This window comes from Chanos chanos, chromosome 3 (assembly GCF_902362185.1).
Source record: "Chanos chanos chromosome 3, fChaCha1.1, whole genome shotgun sequence".
Classification (NCBI taxonomy): domain Eukaryota; kingdom Metazoa; phylum Chordata; class Actinopteri; order Gonorynchiformes; family Chanidae; genus Chanos; species Chanos chanos.
The window spans coordinates 5,288,659-5,307,500 of NC_044497.1; the positions used below are offsets into that span (position 1 = coordinate 5,288,659).

General features: G+C 44.2%; 2 protein-coding genes across 2 annotated transcripts in view; both read left to right on the forward strand.

Annotated features, from left to right (window-relative positions):
- The first annotated feature begins 308 nt into the window (after positions 1–308).
- gramd1c (GRAM domain containing 1c) lies at positions 309–14,020 on the forward strand. Its single transcript, XM_030767135.1, has 18 exons — positions 309–404; positions 1,554–1,667; positions 2,464–2,599; positions 2,908–3,008; positions 3,370–3,465; positions 3,848–3,928; positions 5,781–5,911; positions 6,420–6,576; positions 7,666–7,825; positions 8,053–8,202; positions 8,548–8,666; positions 8,894–9,036; positions 9,500–9,603; positions 10,679–10,849; positions 11,814–11,880; positions 12,213–12,332; positions 12,730–12,835; positions 13,374–14,020. The coding sequence occupies exons 1-18, from the start codon at positions 309–311 to the stop codon at positions 13,434–13,436; spliced, it is 2,115 nt and encodes a 704-aa protein (XP_030622995.1). The 3' UTR covers positions 13,437–14,020.
- A 1,690-nt stretch (positions 14,021–15,710) lies between these two features.
- zdhhc23b (zDHHC palmitoyltransferase 23b) overlaps positions 15,711–18,842 on the forward strand; it is an 8,422-nt gene continuing 5,290 nt past the window's right edge. The window contains exons 1-3 of the mRNA XM_030769606.1: positions 15,711–15,947; positions 17,939–18,132; positions 18,576–18,842. The exon at positions 18,576–18,842 is cut by the window's right edge and continues 432 nt beyond it. Coding sequence (XP_030625466.1) covers positions 17,996–18,132; positions 18,576–18,842 — 404 coding nt within the window. The 5' untranslated portion in view covers positions 15,711–15,947; positions 17,939–17,995. The remainder of the gene's footprint in view (positions 15,948–17,938; positions 18,133–18,575) is intronic.

Genomic DNA, 18,842 nt, shown 5'->3' on the forward strand with positions numbered 1-18,842 from the left:
TTTCTGAAACGTTGTAAAGTTTAGTCCTCAAAAGAACGGTTCTGTATAATTGGCTATGGGTGGTTCTACTGATACTTATCCACTCTGTTTTCTGGCAGCTACGCGATTGTCATCGGTAAGGTATGTAAATTCTTGTGCTCTTAGCGAATGGTATGCGCCTTATTGAGCTGGTTTGGCTAGGAGTCGCACACCTGTTGTCAGGAGAGCAAGAACTCTGACGACACGTCTCCCAAAGGAGAAAAAAAAAAGCTTGCGTTCTGAGAGACCTCTTGAAAGATAACGAGACGTTCAAACTAATAGTGAAGCCCATGTTGCGGCAGTCATCGAGCATCGTGTTCATCTTCTCACGGAGCTTATCGGGTTTTGACTCAGAAGATACCGATCTCTTGCCGAAGTCTGTCGAGGTATGAAGCACTGCAGCGTGTTTTCGCTACATTATCTACTGCTGTAAATTGTGAACAGGTGGTTTGATTATAGTTGGTGAACATTTTCTGAGATTTGAATTCGCGCTTATTATAGCCAAATTATTCTGTTCGGGTTTGTCAGTGTGTTCAGTGATTCCAACTTTCTATCCAAGCAGCCTGAAATCATGGCGAAAAAATAGGATTCGACTACATGTGTTGTTAATTTTTTTTTTTTTTTCGTGAAACGCTATAGTATGGCTGAAAATTATCGAAACGTGTCCCGTCTTTCTAAGCGTAGGCAAGCTCACAAGCTCTACTGTTACCAACAGTTTTATACTTAGAATAGTATTCAAGTTGTCCCTAAATGTGGGGAGCAATTGCTGATCTTCTCTTCAATTTAAAACTGTTTATACTCTCGAAGCTTTTTTTCCCCATAATAATAATGATAATAATAATAATAATTATTATTATTATTATTATAAACTACGCAATGAAGTAGCTTTATAACGGACCTGAGACCCCCGATGCGCAAACTGACTTGTGCCGACCGTCTTCAGTTTATTTGTTTCGACGTCTGAACTGCGTCTGGGGAGTTTTCTTTCGCCTCTACGTCCCGTCACTCGGGAATGGAGGTGAACCTGACATCTGTTGCTCCGGCTATTGTTTCTTCGGTCACAAGGCAGGACGAACCAGTTCTCCTGTATTCTTCCCTCTCTCTCTCTCTCTCTTCTTTCTCCTGTTGTGCTAATTCATACATATTTGTTGTCAGGCATCCAAGGACTTCTAAATAAACAACACACAAAAAATAATTCACTCCCGGTCTAAACGTCAGAAATATGTCAGCAAATACAAACTAATGCTCAATCTGTTACCAGTTGAAAAACATTTTTTCTTTCTTAAGTTCCTCTACAAGTAGCGGTCATACGCTAAAATATAACAGTTTGGGCTGTAAACTATTGAGACGCGGCAGATCACTGCAATCTTGACTAAGTCTCCAAACAAGAAATATTGGTTTTAATAACTTTCGTCTGGTTTCACCTTGTCAGTCTGATCCGGAAATTCAAATGTTTAAAAGAATGAATGTCGATTGATTGCTCTTGCTGTGGTACAATTGACAGTGACCATGACAGAGGTGTCGTTCTGCACTAGGTGACCGAGGAGGCAGGAAAAATGACCCTCCAACCGAAACCTACCACGGGAACCAGTCATGTCTCGGAGGAGATCCCTCTAATAGGAGACAGATGGAGCTCTGAAGAGCAAGAGGTAAGCACACCAGAGGACCGCATAAACCAAGTCACCCTAATTTCGTTTTGTTACATCGAAACAATGCATCTTCCCTTTTCATTACATGCTGACCTAGATAATTACCTGTAGCTGCCCTTGAGACAGCTCAGACCTGTGATTGCGTTTCAACAGGCGACTGTTGGTCATGCGTTTGCAGACGCCAATCTGAATTCACCAATGTGAATTCGCCGGTCTATCAGAATGACCTTCAGCTTCTTTTTTTTTTTATCTCTGTTCTCTACAACAAATTACACTAAGCGACTGTGCATGTGCAGCACACTGTATCTCAAACTGATAGTGTCAAAAAAACTTTTTTTTTTTCAGTCCGTCGCCCTCTACTGGAAGAAATAGACAATTGCACTTTAATCTAGTGTCGATTTTCCTCAGTGTGATTTTGTAAATTACAAATATAGTGTCCTGTTACCGTAAAAATTAGGAAAGAATGCGTCGTAGATTAATTAAACGATGATCAAAGACATATAAAGATAGAGGAGATAAAGTTTTGATTTCAGTCTTCAGAGGCAGAGAGTACCATCTGTTCTCTCTGTGCAAATGGGACACGTTCAGTTCCCTTCCTTACGTTCACATATGTAAAACAGGAATCCGAGTGACTTACAAAATGTGAACCATAGCCTTTTTTTTCTTTTTGTGGAAATCCATCTCATTGTGGTGGTGGCTTGATTACACAGTTTTTGTTGTGATTATGCTCTGGATAAAAAAATCATATTATCTACTTTTTTTTTTCTGAGCGCATCGGCAAAAATAATTTAAACAGTTTGTCAATCAGGGATTGGACATCACAGGACAGGGTTCAGTGACCCCTCAGTCGCCCCCCACGACCTACAAACAGAGATGTGACGAGTTTAAGAAGCTGTTCAGAGATCTGCCCGAGAGCGAAAAACTCATCACGGGTAAGAGTAAAAGAGAGAGAGTGAGAAAGAGAGAGAAAGAGAGAGAGGGAGAGAAAGAGAGAGAAAGAGAGAGAGAGGGAGAGAAAGAGAGCTCCTGTATCTACAGTCTCATCTGTCACACCTCTTCTTACCGAACTTTTATCACTTTAATATCATTTAAAAGAACATGTTTTTGTTTTTTTTGGATGCGTTTGTTAAAGTATTTAATATGTTGAATTTCTTCTACTGTACAATATCTGTACTGTCTCTTGATACTATTAATACACATACATATAAATAGCACGTAAAGTAAATTATTATTTTCCCAGACTACACCTGCGCCCTCCAGAAAGATATTCTGCTCCAAGGTCGTCTTTACATCTCAGAGAACTGGCTTTGCTTCTACAGTAACGTATTCAGAGGCACAAAGGTAAGTGACATACTGGAGAGACGTGCATTTATATGTGGTCATGCTGACTAGCCCAGTGCGTGTGTATGTGTGTCCCTGTGAGAGAGTGGTAATAATGGATCATGTGAGACTAGGATCCACTAACTACAGAGTCAGCTGAGCCCTCACAGAGTTGTCTGTGAATACTGTGTGTGTGTGTGTGTGTGTGAGTGAGTGTGTGTGTGTGTGTGTGTGTGAGAGTGTGAGTGGTGATTGTCTGACTGGGTATGGTTGGCTGCCCTGCAGTAATCAGCTGGGGCAGTGGTTCAGTCTAAACGGAGTGAGACATGGCCTGTGGGACGTAATCTTCCAGGCGGAAAATGAATTGGAAATATTCTCACAGATCATGGTGGCCATGCAGGACATCGCGTCAATGACCAAGGAGAAGACGGCGAGGCTAATTCCAAATGCTATTCAGATCTCCACCGACGCAGATAAGGTAAAAAAAAAAAAAGAAAAAAAAGTCATTGCTACACTTCTCAGAGGAAAATATGTCATTTCCAGAGACGCCTACACTGTTCTCTACATACGGATAAAGAATATGTGTTTTCTCATCACTCATCATGCATCAGAGAGTATTTACCTCTACACACTGTAAGGTTCTCTAACCTGTTAGGGCAGGGTATGGCGTGTTATTAAAGCCTGGTGCCTCGTTTTGACTGTAACAGCAGCTACTGCACTTATACATGCACTCAAACGAGTATTGCGAAATGTGTTATACTCTAAGCGGGAAGTGGGTTTTATTCTGGCTCTTAGCATAGACTATGTATTCGTAAACACGAAATAAGAATTAAGTTTTTGTCGTTTTGTTCCCTCTTCAGTTGTTCTTCTCATCATTCTCTGTCAGAGAGAAAAGTTTCCTCATCATTTTTCGTCTTTGGCAGAACGTTCTATTGGAGAAGGTAAACGAAACTTTTTCTTTTTCTCTTTTTTTTCATATTCAGTCTCACTGTATAGGTGCTCTTCATATAGCCGAGCAGGTCTGGTCTATGTAGCATGATGATAATTTCATGCTATCCCTCGATGTCTTAATGCTGTGCGTCACGGTGTTTCTCTCTTTTATTCCTAACGTGAGTCGAGTTATTTTTCCTAAATTTGCTTGTGAGAGCAACGAAAGAAGGTTGTTGGGGTGTGATTTTTTTTAAGTGCTTTTTTGGCAGTTTTGTTCATGGACACGTTTTGGCTATGTTTAAGTTTAATGGATGCACCATTCGGACACTACGTTGTCGTTAAGGAAAATGTACTGTAAATGAGCTGTAGTTTACAATACATCACAGTTAACTAATAACAGGTGAGGTTGTAAGACCTGCGCTGGCCTGTTCAGACAAGAACCTATCTGAATATGTAGCTTAAACATGTGTCGAAACACGGACAGATGCGCTTTAAGTCTATACACTTCCCCAAGTTTACAGTGTCCGTAACCCCTGCTTCGGAGAGCAAACAGCACAAATCCGCGCAGCGCAGTTTGACCGGTCAGTGAGGTGCTATAGTCTTTAGAACCCCTTTTAAGGCTCGTTCAATGAAGCGAGGCAAAACATTTACGTCTCGTGAGTGACACAGAAATGCTCGAGCCGTACAATACCCATTAGACCCCAAGCCGAGGGAATTCACCGATGAAAACAACTCCTTAATAGTGCTCATTCAGCCGGGACTGTTTGACAGCAAGGTAAAGTTCAATGACCTCTAAAGGTGTGGCTTTCTACTTTACATAAAAAATACAGTGTACCTTTAAAAACACGTTTGCTGTTGCTGCTGGTCTCACTGAAGAGGGAGTGAATGGCACAACCTTGGAACGATACGCAACAGCGTTGAACAAGTCTTGACGCAACTTGGTCGCGTACATTTTAATTCTGTCGCTAAAGTTGGGGAGCGGTCGAAGTGTGAGCGACCGAACTTCCTGATTTTTCCGTCATACCTCTATTGACAGAAATAGGTAACTCGGTCGCTCACAGTTCCAACTCAGGTGCGGACTACTGAAACGTACTGGATTAGCAAGTAAGTAAAGCCAGTCCTTAATAGTCACGTCAACTGTTGTAAAAAAAACCCCAAACAGTTGGTTTACTGTCCGTCTAACGTCATTTTGCAATTTGTTCGAGAACCTTGAGCGCGTGCCATATGGCTTCATATATTTTGGTCGACCGAAACAATTTACGCTGAAAACAACTCATCGACGATTTCTTGTTGTGCCCAAGAACTTAGATTTGTAGTTAGAGAGTTCACGATTTCAGACACTTGTCCCCAATAAGAGCATTTGTGTGTTTGAGTGTGTGTGTGCATTGTATTTTGTTAAATATACCCTAGTCGACGAATAACACTTGTGGCGCTTTTCTTTTCGCCGAGATACTTTATTCTTACTTTATACTTCTTTATACTTTATACAACACATAATTACGTGAAGTATTTGCGTTGATTGCTAACTTATCACTGAAAAAGTTTGCCTTTTTTCTTTCCATTTAAAAAAAAAAAAATCTTTTTACAGAATACAAGTGTGCGGCCATATCTTGTCCGCGCAGGTGGAGTTATGATCTTTGGTGACATCATAACGAACAAGTGCGTAGCAGGTTAGAGCTGTTTTAGCACAGAGTTCGACCGAGAATAGTGTTAGGTGTAAGGTACATACACTCACTTACGGAATTTGGTATGTGTGGAGGGAAAAATTAGTGATTTTTCTCTTGATCACGTTGTCTGACCATCCAGATTACGTTTCTCCGTGGTTGGAGAAGGAGTTGTAACCTGTTGTTGGTTTACTGACAGAAACTCACGGGGCAGGAGTGGTGGCAGATGGTCAAACAACACTATGGCAACGACCTGGGCTTGAGCCACGAGGAGATGGAGAGCTTGCAGATCACCCCAGACACAATCGCAGTCACGCCAACGCAGCCTAGGTAACACACACACACACACACACACACACACACACACACACACACACACACGTGTGTTTGTATTTCCTATCCTAGTGGGACTTCCCATTGACTCCCATTATCCTGTAACTAAAGAATACTAACCTATGCCTAACCCTAACCTTGACCAAAGAAATGTTTTGACACTTTTTGTTTTATCACTAACGACAAATGTTATTCTAGTGGGGACCAGCCTTTGGTCCCCGGCAGGCACTTTTATCAGACACTTTTATGCCATCTTACTGGGGGACCCAGAAGACTCAGTCCTCAGAAAGATACCAATGCATGTACACACACACACACACACACACATACACTGGGCTGAAATGCACATTAAGGAGCACACACTTAATTTGTATTCTATGCACACACACACACACACACACACACACACACACACACACACACACACACACACGTGAAAAGAGACCTGAGGGGACATCACAGTGTGTACTAGAGGGGTTTTTCAGGTCCTCTCTCATTGTGACAGCCTGAACATGAGAGGAGAGGAGCATTCTGGGAAGCTGGAGCGACCAACGTCCCTGCGTCTCCCGCAGGGGGAGCAGACATCGTACGAGGCCACCACTCCACAGGGAGATGACACACAGTCATCGCTCGGGATACAGAGCACGTTTTCAGCAAACGGGGTATGAACACACAATAAATACACACACACACACACACACACACACAAACACATGCACACACACCAAAACACCACATACACAAACGCACTAACAAATCCTTGAATTTCACACTTAGTGGGATATGTAACATTTTTCACTTTTCTGGAGAATTCTCGTCCTTAACCAAACACAAGTAAACAGATTCTAGAATGACTGAGAATCAGCCAGTGTTCCAAAAGAATGATTTAAAATCAGCTGAGAGTGATTAGTGCGTTTATGCCCAGGACGTGTGTATTTATAAAGCATAAACCCCACAGAGCGAAAAGTAAACGAAATCCCCCCGGAGACACGAAAAGGAGAGAATCCCAAATCAGTTCCCTTCTTAACAGTTACATTTTCTCTCAGCAAGCTAGAGTCCACCTAAAACAACAACAACAACAACAAAAAACGGAGCAAAGGTACCTTTTCTCTTCCCTCTCTGTCCACCTCCTCCTTTTGTTTGTCTTTTGTATCGGGATTCCATGCTTTTATTTACTGTTTTCAACAAATAACATCCAGCCCAAGGAATGCACCTTGATCCTCTCCAAACATGGGAACAGTGCCAGGCAGTCTATAGTCCATAGGCTGTTCCCAGGGCACACAGCTGCTATGATTGCTTGGGAGGGGCCATTGCCTTTTGACGCTTATCAAACTTCAATGGACTCGTTTGAATTGACTGCACTATTAAATTTGTAACATAAATCAGGTTCAAAGTCAAATACACTATCTTTTGTGAGTGTTTGTTACGTACTCATCAAACAGGCTGAGTTTGGAGAGCGACATGAGAACAAAAGTAGATAAATTATTATCGTATGTGAAGATATTTGATTTAGAGAGACATCCCACTTTTGTTGTGTATTTTCTGTTTCAGTATGCGTAATAAAAGCACAGTAACTAGGTGTAAGGTGGTTTTAGAAGAAGAAGAAGAAGAAGAAAAGTTTTCTGTGTGCGTGCATGTGTGTTAATGTTGGTTTATGTGAGTGTGTGTGTGTGTGTGTGTGTGTGTGTCTGTCTAAAGTGTGTGAGAGTGTTTGTCTAAAGTCTTGAGGTGTTGTACTGTGTGTCCGACAGGACGACTCGAGAAGCACGCCGTCTCGCCAGCGCACCCCTGACCTGTCTCTCAACCGCTTCAGCTCTGAGAGAGCCTCCAAATACTCCTCTCTCTCTCTGGACCTGAACGCCAACGAAGACCGCCTCTCCGACAACAGCCCGTCCGACAGCGTGGAGGAAGGTGAGACAAGCTGGCATGGAAAGAAACCTGTAACTGTGTGTGTGTGTGTGTGTATTTGTTATTGTGCCTACTTTTCTCCGTTAGGGTATGTTATGACATTCCAATCTGTTTAATCTCACTTCGACTGACTCTCTGTCCTGTCTCTTTTCTCTCTCTCTCTCTCTCTCTCTCTCTCTCTCTCTCGCTCTCTCTCTCTCGCTCTCTCTCTTTCTCTCGCTCTGTCTCAGTGGTGGAGGAGAGGGAGTGTGTGAGTCAGGTGTCACAGGGAAGACTCTACGTAAACAGAGTGTTCCACTTCAGCGCCAAAAAAATGTTCGAGCTCCTGTTCACCGACTCGCATTTCTCTCGCCGCTTCATGGACGTCAGGAAGATCACAGGTACACCTCCCTGCGCTTCTCCTCCCGTCTCCCCCCCTGTGTCAGCTCCGCTGCCCCAGAGGAGGTGGGGCTAACCTCCTCTTTCTCTCTCCAGCAGCCTGCACCATCCCCCAGGCCTCAGCACCGGTTTATCTCATACTTCATACGCAAATTAATAATAATAAAAAAAAAAAACGGCCCCGCTACACTGTATCGCATAAACCAAAATGACTAATTATGACATCATCACGTATGTGCAGTCCTGTGTTTAATTTATATTACCTTCACTATGTGCATGCTTTGTCCCATATTCATGGGGTTTGTGTGTGTGTGTGTGTGTGTGTGTGTGTGTGTGTGTGTGTCCAGGTGTCACCTCCACTCCCTGGCAGAGAGATGCCACTGCTTCCATGAAGAGGACCCTGAACTACACTGTCACAATCACAAACCCGTTAGTGGGTAAATTCTCCACTGCCACAGAGTACCAGGTCAGCTCACAGTCAATGCACGTTTGTACGCCTGTAGAAACATTCACGGCCCAAGTCCAGGATGTAATCCAGGATGGTAACCGCTTTTATTTTAGACCGCGTAGTTCTCTGTCACTGAAAGAGAAAAAGCATGTTATAATCTCTGAGCTGTTTCTTTATTGTTCGTGTGCGTCGTGTTGTCTTTGTGTTTACCTGGTGCGTTTTAATCACTCGTCCTTCGTTGACAGACTCTCTATAAGGAATCCAGAGAGGGGCAGTACTACCTGGTGGATTCTGAAGTGTACACACACGACGTGCCCTATCACGACTACTTCTACACACACAATCGCTACTGCATCATACGCAACTCCAAACACAAGTGTAGGCTCAGGTAAGCCGCCGCCTCCTCCTCTCAATGCAGAAACTCTGTCACGGCTAACGTAGCGTGAGCTAATCTGAAGTAACGGACTTTACACACGTGACTGCGAGAGCTGCGAGCTTGCCTCGTGTCTTTCGTGGTTCTGAATAAGGGTTTTTAAGTTGTGAATGCGAATGTTTGCGTCTGGGCTTCCTCAGACGTGGTCTTGGTGGTCTGATTTGCACCTGGGACACAGGTATCCATACCTGGAACAGTCACCGTTTTGACTCAGGACACTCAGGCCACAGAGACCACAGTAAACCGGTCAACATGAAAAACCATTAGGGTTTCTGGACCTCCAGGACCAGATCAGAGAAACCCTGGTGTGCGGTTCTGAATCATAAAGTGAAGCCGAAGGCTGAGGGAGAGAGTGGCGGAGACTCAGTCTGATCAGGTCCGTGAGGATTCACTGACACGGTTGACTGTCTGTGTTCAGGGTCTACTCTGATGTGAAGTACAAGAAACAGCCCTGGGGTCTCGTTAAGTCTTTCATTACGAAGAACTCCTGGAGTGGTATAGAGGAATACTTCAGACATCTGGGTGAGTGACTGCATCTCTCTCTCTCTCTCTCTCTCTCTCTCTCTCTCTTTCTCTCTCTCTCTCTCTCTCTCTCTCTCTCACACACACACACACACACCCACACACACGTGTATGTTATTCTGTTGACTTTTCTCTGTTAGGGTGTGTTCTGGTATTAAATCTCACTCTGTATCCTGTATCCGTTCTCTGTATCTGTACGCGTCCGCCTGCTCACAGAAAAAGACAGACGTCTCTTCCTCCTCTTCCTCTTCAGCGTGGTCTCATAATTCAGTTTGTTCCACGTCCCTCCATCTCTCCCCACCCCTCTCTCTCTCTCTTTTCTCCTCCCTCTTTTCCTTCTAGATCAGTCCATTTTATTCCCCTTTCTTTTCTCTCGCCCACTGTAATCAATGCCTGTAATGACTCTGTGCAAAGAAAAAAAAGAAAAAACAAACAAAAAAAACCCTGTCTGTGCGATTGTGCTCATGTGCAGAGCCACAGCTCCGTGATGGCCAGCACGCATCATCACTCCCTGCAGCCAATTAGATTAGAGAAGCGTCTAAAAGTCAAGCAAGCTTACACCGTACGCTGGTCTGCGCTCCTGCCACTGACTGGAGGTCAATTAGAACTGAACGCAGCTGCAGACTCTGGTCAGCATTTCATATAGTGTACCCCCACCCCCCCCCTCACACACACACACACACACACACACCTCCTCACCACCACCATCACCACCCCTGCCTCGGAGAGTGTGTGTTGTAATAGCTTTCTCTGCCCAGCCGGGGGTGGGGGATGGTAATAATGAAGTGAATTGACCAGATCAAAGCGCCTCTAAAAGGCCATTAGTGCAGTGTATGCATGAGGTCAGTGTTGGTCACCCACTGGTCGGACTGCACCGCAGGCAGGCCTAGTTTCTCGAAAGGTTATTTGCACCAATCAAATACCAGTCACTATGATGCCAAGAGGCAGTGTGTGACTGCGTGTTTGTGTATTTGTGTATGTGTGTGTTTATACATGTATATGTGTCTAGATTTTGAAAGTGTGCACTATTGTTTGGATCCAGCTCACATTTCCAATATCACACTAACACTAACAGAGTCAGAGCTTCTCGAGGAGGAGGCGGAGTTTACCCAGGGGGGTGGAGACACAGGGAAGATTGGCGGCTTGCGCAGAAGGCGGAGGACCTACAGTCGTAGCCTGCAGGACCATATGAAACCTGGCAAGCAGTACGGGACAGACTTAGAACAGCACAGAGATGGCAGCATGGGTATGGAAAAACACACACTCGGAGGCACTCACACACGTCACACACAGCACACTCACACGTACCACACACACACTCACACACACAGCACACTCTCACAAACACACATACTCGCACACACACAGCACACTCACACGCACCACACACACACAAACACACACAGCACACTCTCATGCACCACACACACACAGCACACTCACTCACACACACACACACACACACACACACAGAGCACACTCTCATGCACCACACACACACAGCACACTCACTCGCACACACACACACACACACACACACAGCACACTCACACGCACCACACACACACACACACACACACACACAGCACACTCTCATTCACCACACACACACACACACAGCACACTCTCACGTACCTCACACACACATACACATACACACACAGCACACTCTCATGTACCACACACACACACACACTCACACACTGCACACTCACACACATGTCACACTCAGCACACTCTCACGTACCACACACACACTCACACACACATACACATACACAAACAGCACACTCTCATGTACCACACACACACTCACACACGTCACACACTGCACACTCACACACATGTCACACTCAGCACACTCTCACATATAACACACACACACACACACATACACAATCTCATACACACCGTGGCGCAGTTCCAACTCTTCACAGATGCATCCCTTGCATTGTCTGAACTGGTCTCCACCCAGACCAGGACCCATGCATATCAAATACCAGTAAAAGAGCGGATCTAGCTCCAATCTGTTCATGTAACTGTATTGATTAAGATAATGAAAGGCAAAAACTGATTCTAGGTCAACACACATTTTTGACAAGTTTCATACATATGAGCCCGGTCAGAGGCGTGATTGTGCTTAGACTCAGACTCGTGTGTTTGTGATGCCTGCTCATGTGTGCACTGTTTATTCTGGGCTTGTGTTTCAGGTGCCATGAATATGAAGAACACACACCGGTTGAATATTACCTCTATTGTGGCTGGAATGAGCGTCATGTGAGTTTACAGCAAAATCAATATACCCACGTTAAACAGGAAAGACAGTGTGTGTTTGTGTGTGTGTGTTTTGGGGGGTGTGTGTGTTTTGGGGTGGGTAGGTTGGGTGGGCTGAGAGTTTGTTCTGTTGGTGTACTGTAATATAAGACTTTATGGTTTTGTGTGGTGCATTGTGTATGTGTGACTGTCATCCTATTCATTCATCCATTCATTCATTCATTCAATTTCTCTTACATAAACATGCACACAGATATACAAACACTCATGAACTGCTGAGTAAATACAAACATATGTAACTGAATCCTCTCTCTCTCTCTCTCTCTCTCTTTCAGTCTGTTGATCCTGACGGTGCTGAACCTGGGGCTGTTCTTCAAACTGTGGGCGATGGAGGATGTGGCACAGAGGATGTACCTGAGCACCAAACACCGTATGAGAGAAAGGGCGGAGGCCAGGTGACCTTCTGTTTCCGTGCCGACGGTTCCTGCGTCGATTTTTTTTTTTTTTGCGGAGTTTAAAATGGTAGAATTGTTTTGTGGAGCGGTATTTCTCACTTGCAGATTTATGACTGAATTTTAGCCTGTAGCACACGCTCTACATTCTCTGCCTTTTACACAAATGTCATGTTTCCCATATTACCCAGAAATTACCCAGAGCATCTGTGTCTAAACGTCACATAATGAATGAGTGAAACTCATATGTGTGTGTATAAGTTGAGAATGAATGTAAATAAATCTACCTGGGCTCTTAGCTTAGCTTAGCTTAGCTTAGCTTAGCTTGTGTTACCTGCGATTGTGGAAAAAGTGTTGTCTGGACCTCACTGGGGCTAATCATTCTTCTCTTGTCCCACAGCCTGGCCTCTGAGCTTGGCTCCCGGCACAGCGCCACCCACAGGAGCAAAGAGGAGGCGCATTTACTCAGGACGGTACTGCAAGACTCCATAAACCTGCTTGAACAGGTCAGTCATGTCTCCTATGCTACAGTTATTGGAAAAATAAAATGTGGTCATTAATATGTTAATTCTTAGTGTGTTATACATGTGCGTGCGTGCGTGTGTGTGTGTGTGTGTTTTTACAATAGCAGCACCCATACTGGATTAATCTGTTTAATGTATGCTCTGTTCTCTTCAGATTAATAAGAATATATTTTTAAATATGGCTCTTGACAGTGGAAAATCTCCGTCCTGTTGTATGAAACTTGAACATATTATATAAATCATTATGAAGGGTCCCTGTATGAAGGGACATTGTGTTGGTGATCACCGTGTTAATGTAAAGCATATATATGAAGAGGTCATTATACTGATATTAAACCTGTTGTGGGTATTAGATGAATAAGGATAAACCAGTTAGACGGTATTACTGCTTTAGCGTGTGACACATTTGCATGAAAGAAGAGAGCGCTGTCAGATCGAATGTCCTCTTGCACTGAGATAACAGTCTGAGATCACAGTTGTGTTGTGTGATTACGACAACCCTTCCCTTGCCTTTTCCCAGTTGCGTGCTTCTCTGGTGGTGCTGCAGCAGAACTTCCAAGACCACAACAGAACTTCAGCTTGAGTGTGACTTCCTCGTCACCAGGGCGACCTCGGAACAAGGGGGTGGGGGTTCTCCCCACAGAACTCACAGGTGTAACCAAGAGCGTTCCCATGGACGCGGTGGCTGAGAAGCATTTTGTTGCCGAGGACATTGGTCTCCTTAGGCCTTTCTGTTGTGGCATCAGGTGGCTGAATGTTTTTAAAATAAGCTTGTTTCTGTAGCTCTGTTTAGCAGTGATAGAGAGAGAGAGAGAGAGAGAAGGAGAGCAATGCAGGCCCATTGCCCAAGAAAGGGGATAGTTCACATATAATAGAGTTCTGTTTTCACGTCACTTCCGTTTTCAAATCAGATCATTGTCCCTCCAGTTAGAGGTAAACTTTGTACTGAATTATTGAATATTCATTGTTATGGGTTGTTTTTTTTGTTTGTTTGTTTGGCCTTCACTGAATTCACTCTCTGTCACCTGGACAACGGGATCAGTAGGCTATGGCAGGAAGTAGCATTACATGTTTTAGAGATAGTACAGTGACAATTATGCGCTGAGAGAGTGATTGAATTCTTAGTGTGATTGTTTCCCTGATGGTAAAACTGCAACTGGTTTGTAAATAACTTTATGCTCCTAAACCTATAACAACTGCACATTTATAAACTTGAGTTTTGCAGGGATGACTACTGACAAAGCAGTTTATTCTGTAATATGACTGTTTAAATATGTAAAAATGAACATGCTTTTTTATTTTTTAGTCTCATCGCAAATACCAAATGTATGTCTCTCGATTTTATGATTTTTTTTTTTTTTTTGGAATAGTTTTATTTTTCCTCTAAGAGAAGTTTCTAGCTGAATGTAATTTAATCACATACGAGTGGGATAAAGTGACTTGTACAGTTCCGTGCATTGTATTTCACTCTGGAATTGTTAACGTGTGATTTTGGCTCAGCCGTGCTAGTTCAGAAATGCTTCTCCACAGCGATCTCGACTTGGCTTGAATTACGATGCGGATCCTCCGTAAAAACGCAGAGAGAGGTTTTGAAAGACTGAAAAATGCGTTTGTTAAAGTCAGGATATTTGCCCTGGATATCTTAACGTTCTCAGGAACCCGCTGAACAAATGTGAACAGACCTTTATATTTTTTCATTCATGACCTTGATGCCTTTAATAAGTGGCCTTGAAGTGGGCGTGGCCAGACTTCACGGGCGTGGGCCGCGCCTCCTGCCCTAGAATTCTACAGTCAACGGAACACCCATGGAGCACTGCCTGTCGTTTTTGGAGGTGTGGATGAAGTTTGTGTTGCGGACTTTTTTGTGCAGTTTGGAAACTCTGGCTATGACAGATGTAAAACTCGAAGCCAAGGGGGAAGCAGTGAGGCTGCCTGCTAGATTTTACTCACTTTGAGTTGAACTCTCATAATTATGCAAAAACTTCCAAACGTGTCCAGTCACTGATCCAGCACTTGTGAACCAAAGTTCCTCTCTTCACGACAGATTGGATCACCCCAGACGCTGCGGTGCTCTCTGTCATGCCTTATGGAGCTGAATGAGAACAGTCTTTAACATGCCTCTTCTTTTCCCTGGGATGGGTGTAGGCATCGATAGAGCCGCTGTGCACCAAAATTCAGATTAGCCACTCCCAACCAAATTTACACTGTGAACTCTGTCCATTTTTTTGTACTGTACTTTTTGCTTGTTTCTGTTAGACTGTGGTTTTAAAGAAGTAACTGTAAGCTTTGAATCTTTGCACACTGGGTTACTAAGTGTGTGACTCGCTTTGGGACACACCTGTTCAGTACTGTGTGTGATTTTATGCAACACTTGTTATGATAATTGTACCTAATAAAGTGATTTTACTTACGTTGGGTGTTCTCTGTGGGGTTTTTTTGGCGGATGCCACGGTGGCTTTTAATGGTTAGGACGGATAAAACTTGGTGTGAAGAGAATACAGGAGTGAGGGGTCACCCTCAGAAGTGGGTGAGGTGTGTTTAGTCGTGACGTGACGAGTGGATTCCAGATATGACAGACAAAAACCCGCGTCCTGAAGAAACTGGGGATTTTACGCGTGCATGAACACAAGACGCAAACCCATTCTCTCCGTAAACTAGCATGACTTCATGTAATACTATATATTAGTCTACAGGCGTTAGTAAAAGTTCATCCGAGGAAATTAAAGGGTTAGTCTTCGTTGACGTCAGGACACTGAAAAAGACAGCTTCCTCGCTTAATACACAGAGTAGGCAGGCGTGTCGCCTGACCAGCCGACCAGAAATATCTACGTGACACCCCGAAAACTGAAAATGATAAACTTGGCGGTATTGTTTGACACTCGTTTCGTTACCCGAACATGATCGACAGCTGCACTACCAAGACGAGACGTCGGCTACGGGAAGTAGACAGTATCATGTTTCACGGCGACTGTTCACACAGCTTACATGTACCACGCTGAAACCGAGACTTCTGTGTTTGAATGGAGAATTCAGCCGTTGGGTATATCGTTAAACGATTTTTAAAAATGAATCGTTCATCAAGGCAGCCTCGCAGGTACGTTCTTATACCTCAGTTTTGTGGCATGTTTCACATTATGGTGCTGTAAGGGGTGGTTGTCAGTCAGACGTTGAACGCGAAGATAATTGGATGTGCTGTTTTTTATGGAAGCTTTGATATTTCGGCACTTGAGTTATGCGATTTCTAAAAAAAAACGAACGATATCAGCAGCTGACATGGTCATCGTATGGAATCACAGTAATTAGTTGTGGAGACACGACAGACATGTTCACATACTGCATCACAACATATTAGACTATCAACTTCCTTTACTGGCGTCGTTTCTGCCTTGTTCAGGTCCACAGGGACGATCCGCCAGGCAGTGAACTTTGAGACAGTAACAAAACATTGAATGAGACGCCGTAAAACGACTGTTGGAATTTGGTTCGTTCCAGCGGCTTATCTGCCAATTGTTGGGCATAAATTTGAAATGCCGGAGAGCTCGTATCAAGTTACTTCCTCAGTTGCGGTGCCAAGAGTTGTAACCATAGGAACAATACGACGGTTTGATATACTGTGACAGGGGATCCCCGTTTGGCAAGTGCATTTCTTGTGCAGATTTAAAAGTCTGGTCGAAAGTCAAAATGTGGTAAATTAGTTGCTAAGAGTATTTAATTAATCAGAGTTAGTAGTGATTATTCAAACTGCTTCGAGTTTTTAAAGTGTACATCTGTAAAAACAAGAACAGAAATATTTCCTAATGTTCCGGTAACGAATGGAAACGAAATTTTGTTATCATCGGTAATCAATAAACTGCTAACTTGCAGATTAAATGTACGAAAAAATGATGAACTTAATTAGAAATTAAGCCTTAATCGAAATGGCTGTTAACAGAATGAATTGTTTTTATGAAGAGGAGGCTAATATGCTAATAACGAGACTTAATCATTGAATACGTAGACGTTATGTTAACCTGTCCCATCTCGCTGGAGCCCCACCCTCCGTCTGATTTCTCTTACACTAAATTCGGTTTCGGCGCCAGTCAACACAGCATCAGCGATACCCACGCGCCTTGCTCTCTCTCTTCTGTTCTGTTTCCCAAGATAGCGCATGCAGCAAAGGTGATTCAGTCTGTGCAAAGGAAATTGTCCTACTTATCAGGTCTCCCGGGACCCACTGGCCCTCTCCTCTTAGCTAGAGGACATTCTAGGGAGGTCCTACTAGAATGGATGGTTGGCCAATAGCAATTCTCCATTGACAGTTAATTGCTGCAGTTTTGGGCCATTGTCCCACCCATGCAGTTGACCCTCTTCTTTTTCATCTGGACTGGCTGAGACTAGCTTGTTTTCACCTCTAACCAGGCCCAGATGTCACTGGCCAAATGGACACCCTCACTCAACGCGCGAGAGAAAATTACTGTGAAACGGGGCATGTTGTTTACCACTCATGAGTGTCCAGAAGACAAGCGTTAGGTCGATGTAAAGAACAACATCACATTGTTTCTCAGAGCGTCGGTTTATATCGTTGTGTATTTTTTACCTCATCACAAAGATAATTCACTGAAAATGCTTTGCTCGGTCCCGGCTGATGATGCCTCAGTATTTACCAAAACATAAGCTAATCCTCCATGGCCCGTTGCCTCATATAACCTTGTGCTGTTTGTTGTCCCCGTGGCCCTGTTTAGTATATCCAGTGGACAGTAATAAACACCATCTGAAACTGGAGCCTGTTGCAAACAGAGCTGAAGGCATCCGCTGTGTTTGTTTTTGGAGGGCAGGAGAAGAGAGGAGAGGAGAGGAGAGGGGGTCTGGATTGAAATTTGGGTAATTAAACAGACGAGCAAATTAAGAAGCTATTTTAAGCTTTGGGATCTTATCCGTCAATGACGTTCAGATCACGTTCAATTTTCTTCTTACGCGAGTGGAGTCTAATGACACAGCAACACAGGCGGGCAGCGAAATTAACCAGAGAGCAGTTCATTCATCACAGAGACCAATGGGAGCCTCAATCAAGGTCCCCTTCACTCATCGGCCAATGGCTGCTTACAGGTGCGTGAGGAGCTCCTGAGCTGGCGTGTTCGTTGATTGGCTGAGCAGCTGTCCGTCATGAGGAAGAAGGCCAAAAGGGCGCTGGAGCCGGACGACCCTCTGTGCTGCTGTGAGTATGTGGACAGACACGGGGGGCGGAGCCACATGGCAGCATGTTGCTGTGACTGTGAGGACCTGGATGAAGCCTGTGACAGGTGAGGGGTGGGGCTACAGCCTGTGAGGCCTGTGAAGGGGGAGTGTAATAGCTTGTAAATGTCTGTGATCACACACACTGTGAACAGCGAACAGGTCCTCATTATTTGACCCATCCAACACACTGGTAGTGAGCAGTGGGCAGCATTCCTTGTGCCTTGGGGGGCATTGGGTTTAAGTACCTTGCCCAAGGGCACACAGCTGTGGATGTCGGTCCTGGGAATCAAACCGGCAACCCTCACAAGCCCAGTTCTCGAACCTCTAGACCATGGCTGCCCACTTTTTTTTTTCTTCTTTATTCTTTTTTTTTGTGTATATGTACATGTATATCTGTGTGTGTGTGTTCTATCTAATATGTATGTTAGAGGTTTTTTTTGGTGGACTTTAAAGATCCAAGGTTATTTACGAGACCTGAGGTTGTTTTCATTTTTGTTTTGTTTTTCAGGTGGATGAAGAGGGAGCCCCAGAAACCAGACTCTGTATCTCGCGTACTCACTGTGATAAGTGATCGTCTTAGGGTGCCCTGGTTGTCAGGGGCACGGCGAGTCGACCTGTCCCTCATCCCACCCCTTCTGCTTCTTCCTGCTCTCCTCCACCTGGCCGCTCTGCACTTCCTGCTGGGTATTGTAGTTCTGACGGCACTTCCCGGCATGGTGCTATGGTACTACTACTTCACTCATCGCAAGAAAGGACGAACCCTCTTCTTCCTCAG